Genomic DNA, 15,555 nt, shown 5'->3' on the forward strand with positions numbered 1-15,555 from the left:
TAACTGGTTCCAGCCAGTATCCACTCCGTGCTAACAACAGTCTGGTTCCAGCCAGTATCCACAGCAGCCGTTTTATCTTCAGCAACCCAGCTTTTCCTGGAACACCAGCTGGTACAATCCTGGGTTATCTCCATTGCTACAGTCGGGCCTGGTAAGGACTTTCCATCTAGAAGATTATAAGAACTATCTCACACTACCAGTGCCCTGTGGCTCCTGCCATCCTGTAGTACCCAGGAACTGTATTTATTCTTTGCTGACTTTTACGTTTTCTTTTACTGCTGCTGTGTTGCGGAGTTGTCATAATAAACATCATTGACTTTTATCCAAGTTGTCGTGGTCACGCCTTCGGGCAGTTATTATTCATGTTACTTACATGTCCAGGGGTCTGATACAACCTCCCAGGTTCCGGTACATCTCAGCCCCTACAACTGAGGCTGCCTCCCGTCAGCTCAGGCCCTCAGTTGTGACAGTAAGCACTGACCTAATGAATCCAGCCGGAGACCAGGATCAAGCGGCCAGGCCGATGCAAGAACTGGCAGCCCGACTAGATCATCAGGAGGCTGCACAGGGCCACATCATCCGCTGTCTCCAGGATTTCTCTACTCGGCTGGATGGGATTCAGACAACTCTCCGTGGATCAGGCGCGTCTGGTGCGTCAACCACAGTGACTCCAGCTATAACCCCACCCACCTTACCCATTTCTGCTCCACGTCTTCATCTTCCAACGCCAGCAAAATTTGACGGATCTCCAAGATTCTGCAGGGGATTTCTCAACCAGTGTGAGATTCAGTTTGAGCTACAACCTGGCAATTTTCCCAGTGACCGTACAAAAATTGCCTACATTATTTCTCTTCTCAGTGGCTCAGCCCTTGATTGGGCATCACCGTTATGGGAGAGGTCCGACACCCTGCTATCTTCCTACACTGCCTTCGTGTCAACATTCAGGCGCATCTTCGACGAGCCAGGCCGGGTAACCTCAACTTCATCCGAGATTCTCCGTTTACGCCAGGGGTCACGTACTGTAGGACAATATCTGATACAGTTCCAGATCCTGGCATCCGAACTGGTCTGGAACGACGAGGCCCTGTATGCTGCATTCTGGCATGGCTTATCTGAGCGTATTAAAGATGAGTTAGCTACCAGAGACTTACCTTCTAAGTTAGATGAGCCTTTCTCACTCTGCACGAAAGTTGATTTACGTTTCAGAGAGAGAGCAACTGAGCGTGGAAGATCATCTGCTCCAAAATCTTCTGCTCCTCCTCTTCGTCAACTGTCACCATCTAAAGATGAGCTCATGCAACTTGGCCGTTCCCGTTTAACTCCTGCTGAGCGCCGAAGACGTCTCTCCGAGTCTCTCTGTCTCTATTGTGCAGCTCCGTCTCACACCATTAATGCCTGTCCCAAACGTCCGGGAAACTCCAAATCCTAGCTCGCCAAGGAGAGGGCCGGCTAGGAGTAATGATCTCCTCTCCATCTCCTCAAGATTGTAATCTCCCAGTCTCGCTTCAAGTTGCTCAACGTTATCGGAACGTCATTGCCCTCCTTGATTTCGGAGCAGCTGGGAACTTTATTACCGAAGCCTATGTTAAACGGTGGTCCCTACCCACCGAGAGACTTCCTTCGTCCATTTCTTTAACTGCCGTGGATGGCAGCAAAATTTTTGATGCAGTTATTTCTTTAAGGACTCTACCAGTTCTTCTGAGAGTGGGAGTTCTTCATTCCGAACTTATTTCTTTTTTAGTGATTCCAAGAGCCACACATCCTGTGGTCCTGGGCCTTCCATGGCTCCGTCTTCACAATCCTACAATTGATTGGACGACTACGCAAATCCTGGCATGGGGTTCCTCCTGTGCTGAGACATGTTTGTTTAAAGTATTGCCTGTCTGTTCTTCCTCCCCCAGGTCGTCTGATGTTCCACCTCCTCCATATCAAGATTTCACGGATGTGTTCAGTAAAGCTTCTGCTGATATCCTTCCTCCTCATAGAGAATGGGACTGCCCGATTGATCTCGTTCCAGGGAAGGTTCCACCTCGAGGCCGAACTTATCCGTTGTCTCTGCCTGAGACGCATTCTATGGAGGAATACATTAAAGAGAACCTAGCAAAGGGGTTCATTCGACCTTCTTCTTCCCCAGCCGGCGCAGGCTTCTTTTTTGTAAAAAAGAAAGATGGTGGTCTGCGGCCGTGCATCGACTACAGAGGTTTGAACGACATTACCATCAAGAACCGTTATCCTTTACCCCTGATTACTGAGCTCTTTGACAGAGTTAGCGGAGCTACCATCTTTACAAAGCTGGACTTGAGAGGTGCATACAATCTCATCCGGATCCGTGAGGGTGACGAGTGGAAGACCGCCTTTAACACCCGTGACGGACATTATGAGTACCTCGTCATGCCCTTCGGATTGAGTAATGCTCCAGCTGTCTTCCAGCATTTTGTCAATGAGATCTTCAGAGACATTCTATACCGTCATGTCGTGGTCTATCTAGACGATATCCTCATTTTTGCCAACGATTTAGAGGAACATCGTTTTTGGGTTAAAGAGGTTCTGTCCCGTCTCCGTGTCAATCATCTCTATTGCAAATTAGAGAAATGCGTCTTTGAAGTCAAGTCCATTCCGTTTCTAGGGTACATTGTGTCCAGTTCCGGACTAGAGATGGATCCTGAGAAACTACAAGCAATCCAAAATTGGCCGATACCCTTAACCCTCAAAGGGGTCCAGAGGTTCTTGGGGTTCGCCAACTATTACCGAAAGTTTATACGAGACTTTTCCACCATTGTGGCGCCTATTACTGCTTTCACTAAGAAGGGTGCTAACCCGTCCAAGTGGTCTGAAGAAGCCATGCAAGCATTTCATCTTTTAAAACAAAGGTTCATCTCTGCGCCTGTTCTGAAACAGCCTGACATCGACTCTCCTTTCATCTTAGAGGTGGATGCCTCCTCCGTTGGAGTAGGAGCGGTGTTATCTCAGAGGGCTAAAGATGGCCATTTACACCCTTGCAGTTTCTTCTCCCGGAAGTTCTCCCCAGCTGAGCGCAACTATGCCATTGGCGACCAGGAGTTGCAAGCCATCAAGCTCGCTCTAGAAGAGTGGAGGTATCTGTTGGAGGGAGCTTCTCATTCAATCACCATACTTACAGACCACAAGAACCTCTTATATCTGAAAGGCGCACAATGTCTCAACCCTCGTCAGGCCAGATGGGCACTTTTCTTTTCCAGGTTCGACTTTAAACTCCAGTTCTGTCCGGGCTCTCAGAATCGCAAGGCCGATGCCCTTTCCCGCTCATGGGAGCAAGAAAATGAGTCAGAGTCTTCAGACAAGCATCCTATTATAAATCCGTTGGCATTCTCCACGGTAGGGATGGACTCTACGCCCCCATCAGGGAAAAGTTTTGTGAAACCGATGCTAAGGAAGAAGCTCATGCATTGGGCCCATGCTTCCCGTTTTGCCGGACATACAGGTATCCAAAAAACCCTGGAGTTTATCTCTAGGTCCTATTGGTGGCCAACTCTGAAAAAGGACGTCTTGGAGTTTATTGCATCTTGCCCAAAGTGTGCTCAACATAAGGTATCCCGCCAGTCGCCTGCGGGGCAACTGGTTCCACTATCTGTTCCCCGTCGACCTTGGACCCATTTGTCGATGGATTTTATTACAGATTTACCCATGTGCAACAAGTTCAATACCATCTGGGTGGTAGTTGACCGGTTCACCAAGATGGCACACTTCATTCCTCTCACCGGTCTTCCGTCAGCTTCCAAGTTGGCTCAAGTATTCATACAAGAGATCTTCCGACTCCACGGTCTTCCTGAAGAAATTATCTCAGATCGAGGAGTTCAATTCACAGCCAAATTCTGGCGAAGTTTATGTCAAGTCCTTCAAGTCAAGCTAAAGTTTTCCACGGCTTACCATCCTCAGACCAATGGTCAAACCGAGAGGGTGAATCAGGACTTGGAGGCCTTCCTCCGCATCTATGTGTCCTCCTCTCAAGATGACTGGGTTCAATTACTTCCCTGGGCCGAGTTCTGTCATAACAACCAGTATCATTCTTCATCTGCTTCAACACCATTCTTCACTAACTTTGGATTCCACCCTAAAGTCCCTGAGTTCCAACCGCTTCCAGCAACTTCTGTTCCCGCAGTGGATATCACCTTGCATCAGTTTGCCAATATCTGGAAGAGCGTACGATCAGCTCTGCTCAAGGCATCGTTCAGGTACAAGAAGTTTGCGGATAAGAAGCGTCGAGCAGTTCCTGCTCTCAAGGTGGGTGATCGGGTATGGTTATCCACGAAGAATTTGAGGTTAAGAGTTCCCAGTATGAAGTTTGCACCTCGCTATATCGGTCCTTTCAAGATTGAACAAGTCATCAATCCTGTTGCTTACAGACTTCAGTTGCCTCCCTTCTTAAAAATACCCAGGACATTCCATGTTTCCCTGTTGAAACCGCTGATCTTGAATCGGTTTCATTCCTCACTTCCTCCAACTCCGAAAGTCCAAACTCAACGAGGCGTTGAGTATGAAGTGGCCAAGATCCTGGACTCACGTCACCGTTACGGTCAACTACAGTATCTTATTGACTGGAAGGGTTACGGCCCTGAGGAACGTTCATGGACCAATGCTTCTGATGTCCATGCTCCTGCCTTGGTCCGGAGATTCCATTCCAAGTTTCCTCAAAAGCCAAAGAAGTGTCCTGGGGCCACTCCTAAAGGGGGGGGTGCTGTCACGATCCGGGTATCTGGACGCCATTTCTTACCCATCAGATGTCTCCTAAGGCTGGCTCAGCGCTCCAGGACCGGATCCCATCTGTTATCCTAATGTTCACATTCCTGCATCCTCTCCTGTCTCTCTGAGACGCTGTCACAGTAACGCCTTATTACATCTGGCATGGCGTCTCCCGCGGCCTCCGCCGCCGTCCCTGAGCTTCTGCATGCAGAGTGTCAGAGTGGCGATTACGTCAGCCGCGGCCTCCGCTGTGTCCGCGTGGTTGGATGTGCACTTGTCAGCCTGGCGTCTCCTGTCTCCAGTGGCCGGCGCCGCCATTACTGTTTTCATTACCACATGGATTACAAACCAAACTTCCCTCCAAGTGTCTGCATGGGCGCAGCCATCTTGGATTCTGTCAGCTGATCATTTCCTCCAATCTGTTATCAGTATTGTTAATCTGCATAATTGCCTAGCCAATCCCTTCCTTGCTGCAGGTATAAATACACTGTGCCTGAGCAAGGAAGGCGTCAGTGCTTTGGTTGTCAAACCTAGTTCCTGTTTGTCTCTCTCCTGTGATTGTCTTCCAGGTTCCAGCTCCTGTCTCAAGACTTCCACCATAGAGACCCGCACCAGCATTCCACCTGCGGTGTAGCCTGACTCTCCAATCCATTGTGGATTCATCTGTTTCCAGCTACAACATTACCTGCTTCCAGCAGAGTACAGCTTCTCTTAAAGGGCCGGTGTCCTTTCTACACTTTACCACTCTCCACCGGTATTATTATTTCTCCGCTCTTAAGTTTTACATTTCAGTTCATATTTCATCGCTCCCAAGTTCATTTATTATTTAACTGGTTCCAGCCAGTATCCACTCCGTGCTAACAACAGTCTGGTTCCAGCCAGTATCCACAGCAGCCGTTTTATCTTCAGCAACCCAGCTTTTCCTGGAACACCAGCTGGTACAATCCTGGGTTATCTCCATTGCTACAGTCGGGCCTGGTAAGGACTTTCCATCTAGAAGATTATAAGAACTATCTCACACTACCAGTGCCCTGTGGCTCCTGCCATCCTGTAGTACCCAGGAACTGTATTTATTCTTTGCTGACTTTTACGTTTTCTTTTACTGCTGCTGTGTTGCGGAGTTGTCATAATAAACATCATTGACTTTTATCCAAGTTGTCGTGGTCACGCCTTCGGGCAGTTATTATTCATGTTACTTACATGTCCAGGGGTCTGATACAACCTCCCAGGTTCCGGTACATCTCAGCCCCTACAACTGAGGCTGCCTCCCGTCAGCTCAGGCCCTCAGTTGTGACAGACAATTATGAATGTTGACAAAACAGACCACATCCCAAATTTACACCTGCACATAAAGCGTGTGATGCTATTTCCTCCAGGCAGGGAAAATACTGTTGCCTTCTGCATAGAGATTGCATACTCTAACTGGATTTAACTCTAAGGAGTATATTTACTAAAGTGCGGGTTTTCAGAAGTGGAGATGTTGCCTATAGCAACCAATCAGATTCTAGTTAATATCTTCTAGAAAGTGCTAGGTAAATGATAAATATAATCTGCTGGTTGCTATTGGTAAAATCTCCACTTCTATAAACCTGCACTTTAGTAAATATACCCCTAAATGGGACCCCACATTTTATAAAGTAGTGTAATTGTACCAGGTTCTTGCACTTATAATCTTACTTTAATGTCAACATCAGTCAATGTGTAGGAAGACTGAGGTATAAACCCCATAACGGCTGAGGGACGTCCAGTTAAACTCATTCAGTGACAATAAAGACTCAGAGACTTGAATTTGGCAGAAAAACTTGATGGCTATTTATTAGTTAGTATTAAACTAATAAATCTAATAAAGTAGAGTAAAGAAATTGAGTATGGTGGCCAGAAAGAACGGCAGTAACAGTCTACACCACAAGCTCCATACAAACCCAGCCAAGTCACAACACTAAAACACTAAACAAAGGTATCCACTCAACCTCCACTTGACAACCCACCCGTCCGGGTGGTGAGGCTGCCCCCGTTAAGGTGATCCAGCAGATGTTATAACAGTCATCGAAGGTGAGCACACCCAAAACAATGAGCAAACTCAACCAACAACAGGTAATAATCCGTTCAACATAAAACCAAAGGGAGGGAAGGAGGGAGGGAAATTCTTCCAGAAAAGATGCTGACCTAAATGCTAGCTCCCTTACACCAACTCAGGGTTGACCCCTAGCCTCTGCACCCATAGGCCACTAAAAACCTGATGTTTTCCCTGGTCCTCCCCCAGCCTGAGGGGTTTAACCCTCTCCTGTCCTATTCTGTCATTTCGCTCTCCCAAAGAAAGAGCGGGTGTGGATCACTGGGACGACCTGTAAATGGTCAACAGTGTCTAGGTCGACCCCCAACAGGTCAACATGGGGAAAAGGTCGTCAGAAGAAAAGGTCAACATACATTTTTTGGTGTTGTTTTCACTATCACAGCACAGGGAACCCCAACTAGTGCACTGCTTCACTCGCCATGTTTCTAGGTTACTATTTCCAATCGTAGTCCACGTGGATGGTAAAGTATGAAAATGTTGAAAAAATTATTTTAAAAACAAAAAAAAACCAAACACCTCATGTCGACCACTGTCATGTCAACCTTTAGAAAATGTCAACCTAATGCGTGTCAACCATTAGTGGTCTGCCTATTGCCTGTCGACCTAACATCCAGATACTGACAGAGCATAGTAATTCTGATAACTTTACAGATTTTAAAAAGCCAAGCTCATTTACTTCAACAAAATTCCTATTATTGCTTATACAGTATGTATAAAACACAGGGCCTAATTCAGACCTAATCGCTGGGCTGCTAATTTTGTTGTCCTGCGATCAGATAGTCGCCGCCCAAGGGGGAGTGTAAATTTGCTCCGTGTAAGTGTGCGATCGCATGTGTATGCCTTGCGAAAATGTCCCTCAGTCAGCGGACAGCTGCAAATACGTTCACAACTCACTCATCACTGAATGATTTTACCAGCGTGCGCAGTCTGTGCGCAGCCCAGGACTTACTCCTACAGTGTGATACAAACAGGCTGATCGGGTCCGGAGCGGACGTCACACACCCTCCCTGAAAACGCTCTCACTGACACTCCCAGTAAACGGTCAGTTACCACCCACAAACCTTCTCTTCCTGTCAATCAGCTTGCGAATGGCTGTGCAATTGAAATTTTCGCACCAACTTGTCGCTGTTTGGCGACGCACGTGCACATTGCATGGTATGCGCAGTCAATCGATAATTGCCCGCTATGCAAAAACGCACAGCAGCAATCAGGTCTGAATCGGGCCCATAGATACATCTGTTGCATTGCAACGGATGTTGTACATTATTAAAATATATGTTCGCCTAGATTTACAAACCAATGGGTCAGATTTACTACAATTTCTGAAAAGGAGAAATGGAGAAATTTGTTAACAATAGCAAAAATCCAATCAGTATCTAGCTTTCATTTCTATAGTGATTTCTAGAAAATTATAGCTAAAATCTGACTGGTTGCTATCCAATTTTCTTCTTTAGTTTTAGTAACTCTACCCCAATATGTGCTCCAACTGTCTCAGTCATTTTATACTTCGATACTGGTAGATGGTATAAGGATGGGTTAGTGCACATACATTAGACAAATCTCTTAGTTGCCGGAGAGATATCTTACCCTACTGTATATCGCATGTAAGTCTATGCTATGATCTGTGTGCTGATCACACAGACGTCAGTGAGACGCAACACACAGAGGGACCACCCAGTATAATAATGCAGACGTAATGTGTGACACCTGTGAATGTCAATGCTTCTGGTGGTGAGTACACGAAACACAATGCAGAACAAAGGCCAAAACATCTCTACCATTACTCAGTCCATTCCGTTACTCTGTGCTTTGTAAACTAAGCGCTCATTTGGGGGATTGGGGGTGTGGGGGAGATGTAGCAACCCTTGGATAAAGAAGTGGAGATGCTGCTCAAAGCAACCAATCATCTCCCGTCACTTGTCTACCTCAGTCTTTGAAATAGATGACAGCTAGATACTAATTGGGTGCTTTGGGCAACTATTCCACCTTATCTCTCTCCAAGGATTGATACATCTCCCCTTCAGTGTGGACAAACCCTTAATGAGTGTTCTAGGTGGTGTGAGGATGCAGTCCATTTTCTGATGGTCACAATGTCAACAACGAGTTTGTCGCTTGATGTCAACATTGCGAATGTCGAAAAAGCATACTGAGGTGTGTTGCGTCATCTGTATTCAAAAACAGGTTCCACACATAATTGCATTGTACAACGGGTAAATGTGAGTAAACAGCGACAGTCATATGGGTGGGAATACTACTTTTATACTGTATGACCTTTTCAGGTTCCCTTTCTATATTCTACAATGTATGAACTTAAACAAACATCTTTACAATATTGGGAAGCACAACTCCTGCAGATACTTTCATTTTAATAGCAAAAATAAGAATTTACTTACAGATAATTCTATTTCTCGTAGTCCGTAGTGGATGCTGGGGACTCCGTAAGGACCATGGGGAATAGCGGCTCCGCAGGAGACTGGGCACAAAAGTAAAGCTTTAGAACTACCTGGTGTGCACTGGCTCCTCCCCCTATGACCCTCCTCCAAGCCTCAGTTAGGATACTGTGCCCGGACGAGCGTACACAATAAGGAAGGATTTTGAATCCCGGGTAAGACTCATACCAGCCACACCAATCACACCATATAACTTGTGATCTAAACCCAGTTAACAGCATGATAACAGAGGAGCCTCTAGAAAAGATGGCTCACTACAGCAATAACCTGATTTTTTGGTAACAATAACTATGTACCAGTATTGCAGACAATCCGCACTTGGGATGGGCGCCCAGCATCCACTACGGACTACGAGAAATAGAATTATCGGTAAGTAAATTCTTATTTTCTCTAACGTCCTAAGTGGATGCTGGGGACTCCGTAAGGACCATGGGGATTATACCAAAGCTCCCAAACGGGCGGGAGAGTGCGGATGACTCTGCAGCACCAAATGAGAGAACTCCAGGTCCTCCTCAGCCAGGGTATCAAATTTGTAGAATTTTACAAACGTATTTGCTCCTGACCAAGTAGCTGCTCGGCAAAGTTGTAAAGCCGAGACCCCTCGGGCAGCCGCCCAAGATGAGCCCACCTTCCTTGTGGAATGGGCTTTTACAGATTTTGGCTGTGGCAGGCCTGCCACAGAATGTGCAAGCTGAATTGTACTACAAATCCAACGAGCAATAGTCTGCTTAGAAGCAGGAGCACCCAGCTTGTTGGGTGCATACAGAATAAACAACGAGTCAGATTTTCTGACTCCAGCCGTCCTGGAAACCTATATGTCCAGGGCTCTGACAACGTCTAGCAACTTGGAGTCCTCCAAGTCCCTAGTAGCCGCAGGCACCACAATAGGTTGATTCAGGTGAAACGCTGAAAACCACCTTAGGGAGAAACTGAGGACAAGTCCTCAATTCCGCCCTGTCCGAATGGAAAATCAGATGAGGGCTTTTACAGGATAAAGCCGCCAATTCTGACACGCACCTGGCCCAGGCCAGGGTCAACAGCATGACCACTTTCCATGTGAGATATTTTAACTCCACATATTTAAGTGGTTCAAACCAATGTGACTTTTGGAACCCAAAAACTACATTTAGATCCCAATGTGCCACTGGAGGCACAAAAGGAGGCTGTATATACAGTACTCCTTTCACAAACGTCTGAACTTCAGGGACTGAAGCTAGTTCTTTTTGGAAGAAAATTGACAGGGCCGAAACTTGAACCTTAATGGACCCCCATTTCAGGCCCATAGACACTCCTGTTTGCAGGAAATGTAGGAATCGACCTAGTTTAAAATTCCTCCGTCGGGGCCTTACTGGCCTCGCACCACGCAACATATTTTCGCCAAATGCAGTGATAATGTTTTGCGGTTATATCTTTCCTGGCTTTGATCAGGATAGGAATGACTTCATTCGGAATGCCTTTCTCCTTCAGGATCCGGCGTTCAACCGCCATGCCGTCAAACGCAGCCGCGGTAAGTCTTGGAACAGACAGGGTCCTTGCTGGAGCAGGTCCCTTCTTAGAGGTAGAGGCCCCGGATCCTCCGTGAGCATCTCTTGAAGTTTCGGTTACCAAGTCCTTCTTGGCCAATCCGGAGCCACGAATATAGTGCTTACTCCTCTCCATCTTATAATTCTCAGTACCTTGGGTATGAGAGGCAGAGGAGGGAACACATACACTGACTGGTACACCCACTGTGTTACCAGAGCGTCTACAGCTATTGCCTGAGGGTCCCTTGACCTGGCACAATACTTGTCGAGTTTTATAAACATGTGGAAGACTTCTGGGTGAAGTCCCCACTCTCCCGGGTGGAGGTCGTGTCTGCTGAGGAAGTCTGCTTCCCAGTTGTCCACTCCCGGAATGAATACTGCTGACAGTGCTATCACATGATTTTCCGCCCAGCGAAGAATCGTTGCAGCTTCTGCCATTGCCCTCCTGCTTCTTGTGTCACCCTGTCTGTTTACGTGGGTGACTGCCGTGATGTTGTCCGAATGGATCAACTCCGAGTGACCTTGAAGCAGAGGTCTTGCTGAGCTTAGAGCATTGTAAATGGCCCTTAGCTTCAGGATATTTATGTGAAGTGATGTCTCCAGGCTTGACCATAAGCTCTGGAAATTCCTTCCCTGTGTGACTGCTCCCCAGCCTCGCAGGCTGGCATCCGTGGTCACCAGGACCCAGTCCTGAATGTGCGGCCCTCTAGAAGATGAGCACTCTGCAACCACCACAGGAGAGACACCCTTGTGCTTGGTGACAGGGTTATCCGCTGATGCATCTGAAGATGCGACCCGGACCATTTGTCCAGCAGGTCCCACTGGAAAGTTCTTGCGTGGAATCTGCCGAATGGGATTGCTTCGTAGGAAGCCACCATTTTTCCCAGAACCATTTCATTGATGTACTGAGACTTGGCTCGGTTATAGGAGGTTCCCGACTAGCTCGGATAACTCCCTGACTTTCTCCTCCGGGAGAAACACCTTTTTCTGGACTGTGTCCAGGATCATCCCTAAGAACAGAAGACGAGTCGTCGGAATCAGCTGCGATTTTGGAATATTGAGAATCCAATCGTGCTGCCGCAACACTACCTGAGATAGTGCTACACCGACCTCCAACTGTTCCCTGGATCTTACCCTTATCAGGGAATCGCCCAAGTAAGGGATAACTAAAATTCCCTTCCTTCGAAGGAGTATCATCATTTCGGCCATTACCTTGGTAAAGACCCGGGGTGCCGTGGACCATCCCTACGGCAGCGTCTGAAACTGATAGTGACAGTTCTGTACCATAAACCTGAGGTACCCTTGGTGAGAAGGGTAAATTTTAACATGAAGGTAAGCATCCTTGATGTCCCGAGACATCATGTAGTCCCCTTCTTCCAGGTTCGCAATCACTGCTCTGAGTGACTCAATCTTGAATTTGAACCTCCGTATGTAAGTGTTCAAGATTTTAGATTTAGAATCGGTCTCACCGAGCCGTCCGGCTTCGGTACCACAACAGTGTGGAATAATACCCCGTTCCCTGTTGCAGGAGGGGTACCTTGATTATCACCTGCTGGGAATACAGCTTGTGAATGGCTTCCAAAACTGCCTCCCTGTCAGAAGGAGACATCGTTAAAGCCGACTTTAGGAAACGGCGAGGGGGAGACGTCTCGAATTCCAATTTGTACCCCTGAGATATCACCTGAAGGATCCAGGGGTCTACTTGCGAGTGAGCCCACTGCGCGCTGAAATTCATTGAGACGGGCCCCCACCGTGCCTGATTCTGCTTGTAAAGCCCCAGCGTCATACTGAGGGCTTGGCAGAGGGTTTCTGTTCCTGGGAACTGGCTGATTTCTGCAGCCTATTTCCTCTCCCTCTGTCACGGGGCAGAAATGAGGAACCTTTTGCCCGCTTGCCTACGAAAAGACTGCGCCTGATAATACGGCGTCTTCTTATGTTGAGAGGCGACCTGGGGTACAAACGTGGATTTCCCAGCTGTTGCCGTGGCCACCAGGTCTGAAAAGACCGACCCCAAATAACTCCTCCCCTTAATAAGGCAATACTTCCAAATGCCATTTTGGAATCCGCCTCACCTGACCACTGTCGTGTCCATAACCCTCTACTGGCAGAAATGGACAACGCACTTAGACTTGATGCCAGTCGGCAAATATTCCGCTGTGCATCACGCATATATAGAAATGCATCTTTTAAATGCTCTATAGGCAATAATATACTGTCCCTATCTAGGGTATCAATATTTTCAGTCAGGGAATCCGACCACGCCAACCCAGCACTGCACATCCAGGCTGAGGCGATTGCTGGTCGCAGTATAACACCAGTATGTGTGTAAATACATTTTAGGATACCCTCCTGCTTTCTATCAGCAGGATCCTTAAGGGCGGCCATCTCAGGAGAGGGTAGAGCCCTTGTTCTTACAAGCGTGTGAGCGCTTTATCCACCCTAGGGGGTGTTTCCCAACGCACCCTAACCTCTGGCGGGAAAGGATATAATGCCAATAACATTTTAGAAATTATCAGTTGTTATCGGGGGAAACCCACGCATCATCACACACCTCATTTAATTTCTCAGATTCAGGAAAACTACAGGTAGTTTTTCCTCACCGAACATAATACCCCTTTTTGGTGGTACTCGTATTATCAGAAATGTGTAAAACATTTTTCATTGCCTCAATCATGTAACGTGTGGCCCTACTGGAAGTCACATTTGTCTCTTCACCGTCGACACTGGAGTCAGTATCCGTGTCGGCGTCTATATCTGCCATCTGAGGTAACGGGCGCTTTAGAGCCCCTGACGGCCTATGAGACGTCTGGACAGGCACAAGCTGAGTAGCCGGCTGTCTCATGTCAACCACTGTCTTTTATACAGAGCTGACACTGTTACGTAATTCCTTCCAACAGTTCATCCACTCAGGTGTCGACCCCCTAGGGGGTGACATCACTATTATAGGCAATCTGCTCCGTCTCCACATCATTTTTCTCCTCATACATGTCGACACAAACGTACCGACACACAGCACACACACAGGGAATGCTCTGATAGAGGACAGGACCCCACTAGCCCTTTGGGGAGACAGAGGGAGAGTTTGCCAGCACACACCAGAGCGCTATATATATATACAGGGATAACCTTATATAAGTGTTTTTCCCCTTATAGCTGCTGTAATTTTTAATACTGCGCGTAATTAGTGCCCCCCTCTCTTTTTTAGCCCTTTCTGTAGTGTAGTGACTGCAGGGGAGAGCCAGGGAGCTTCCCTCCAACGGAGCTGTGAGGGAAAATGGCGCCAGTGTGCTGAGGAGATAGGCTCCGCCCCTTCTCGGCGGCCTTATCTCCCATTTTTTTGTGTATTTTGGCAGGGGTTAAATTCATCCATATAGCCCAGGAGCTATATGTGATGCATTTTTTGCCATCCAAGGTGTTTTTATTGCTGCTCAGGGCGCCCCCCCCCCAGCGCCCTGCACCCTCAGTGACCGGAGTGTGAAGTGTGCTGAGAGCAATGGCGCATAGCTGCAGTGCTGTGCGCTACCTTGTTGAAGATAGGACGTCTTCTGCCGCCGATTTTCCGGACCTCTTCTGTCTTCTGGCTCTGTAAGGGGGCCGGCGGCGCGGCTCTGGGACCTATCCATGGCTGGGCCTGTGATCGGTCCCTCTGGAGCTAATGTCCACTAGCCTAAGAAGCCCAATCCACTCTGCACGCAGGTGAGTTCGCTTCTTCTCCCCTTAGTCCCTCGATGCAGTGAGCCTGTTGCCAGCAGGTCTCACTGAACATAAAAAACCTAAAACTAAACTTTTCACTAAGCAGCTCAGGAGAGCCACCTAGTGTGCACCCTTCTCGTTCGGGCACAAAAATCTAACTGAGGCTTGGAGGAGGGTCATAGGGGGAGGAGCCAGTGCACACCAGGTAGTTCTAAAGCTTTACTTTTGTGCCCAGTCTCCTGCGGAGCCGCTATTCCCCATGGTCCTTACGGAGTCCCCAGCATCCACTTAGGACGTTAGAGAAATATAGCTACAAACATTGCGGCACACAGATGTACAGTTACAACAGATTTATGGGTTTATATAAGCAAATTAAATGTTTCATTAGCAAGACAGGGATTGGAATAGGATCCCGGCAGTCAGGAGACAGACGTCTGGAACCTGACAGCGAGCGCAGCACGTCCCCTCGGGTTATATATTCCCCCTCGGGTGGTGGCGTGGACCACCACCCGAGTGGGCATACCGGGCTTGGGTCGGGATTCCGGCCGCCGACATTTCCGCGGCTGTCGGGATTCCGGCATCTGTATCCCGACAGCATCCCGTAAGACAATGTGAAAAATAAATAAGGCCATCTGTATAGTGTATTAATGCAAATGGGGAAAGTTAATCAGTCTTGGCAATCACTCTTAGTAATCTGGGACATCGCTCCCTTCTTTCTGATCATATAGTTTCAGCAAAGAGGCCATGCATACTGTAACTAGCAAATGCAGTTACACACTCAGCCAGTTCTTTGCTATGAGTTGCTACACAATAAAAAAAACAGACGTGTGGCCCAGGATTGATTAAGCATGTATGTACTAACCGAATTCAAGAGTGTTATTATGATAGGATTACCTTGGCAACTGTCTGCTCGGCGACGGTGCTGGGTCGTCGTTGCCGTGCATCGATCCTGGCCTCCACAGGAAAGCTGCTTCGGTGAGATTTAAGCCTTTCCACAAGCAGGTAATATATGGCAGCAAAGTGATTATAGCTACGATTCTGTAAAGACTAAATAAACATAATATTATTATTATAAGTTGAAAAGACGCTGATAAAT

General features: G+C 47.5%; 1 protein-coding gene across 1 annotated transcript in view; it reads right to left on the reverse strand.

Annotated features, from left to right (window-relative positions):
* Positions 1-15,555, reverse strand: part of SIK2 (salt inducible kinase 2) — a 312,227-nt gene that overhangs the window by 57,108 nt on the left and 239,564 nt on the right. Inside the window, exon 8 of the mRNA XM_063943258.1 lies at positions 15,354-15,506. Within this exon, the coding sequence (XP_063799328.1) occupies positions 15,354-15,506 (153 nt within the window). The remainder of the gene's footprint in view (positions 1-15,353; positions 15,507-15,555) is intronic.

The sequence above is a fragment of the Pseudophryne corroboree genome, chromosome 10 (assembly GCF_028390025.1).
Source record: "Pseudophryne corroboree isolate aPseCor3 chromosome 10, aPseCor3.hap2, whole genome shotgun sequence".
NCBI classification, from domain to species: Eukaryota; Metazoa; Chordata; class Amphibia; order Anura; family Myobatrachidae; genus Pseudophryne; species Pseudophryne corroboree.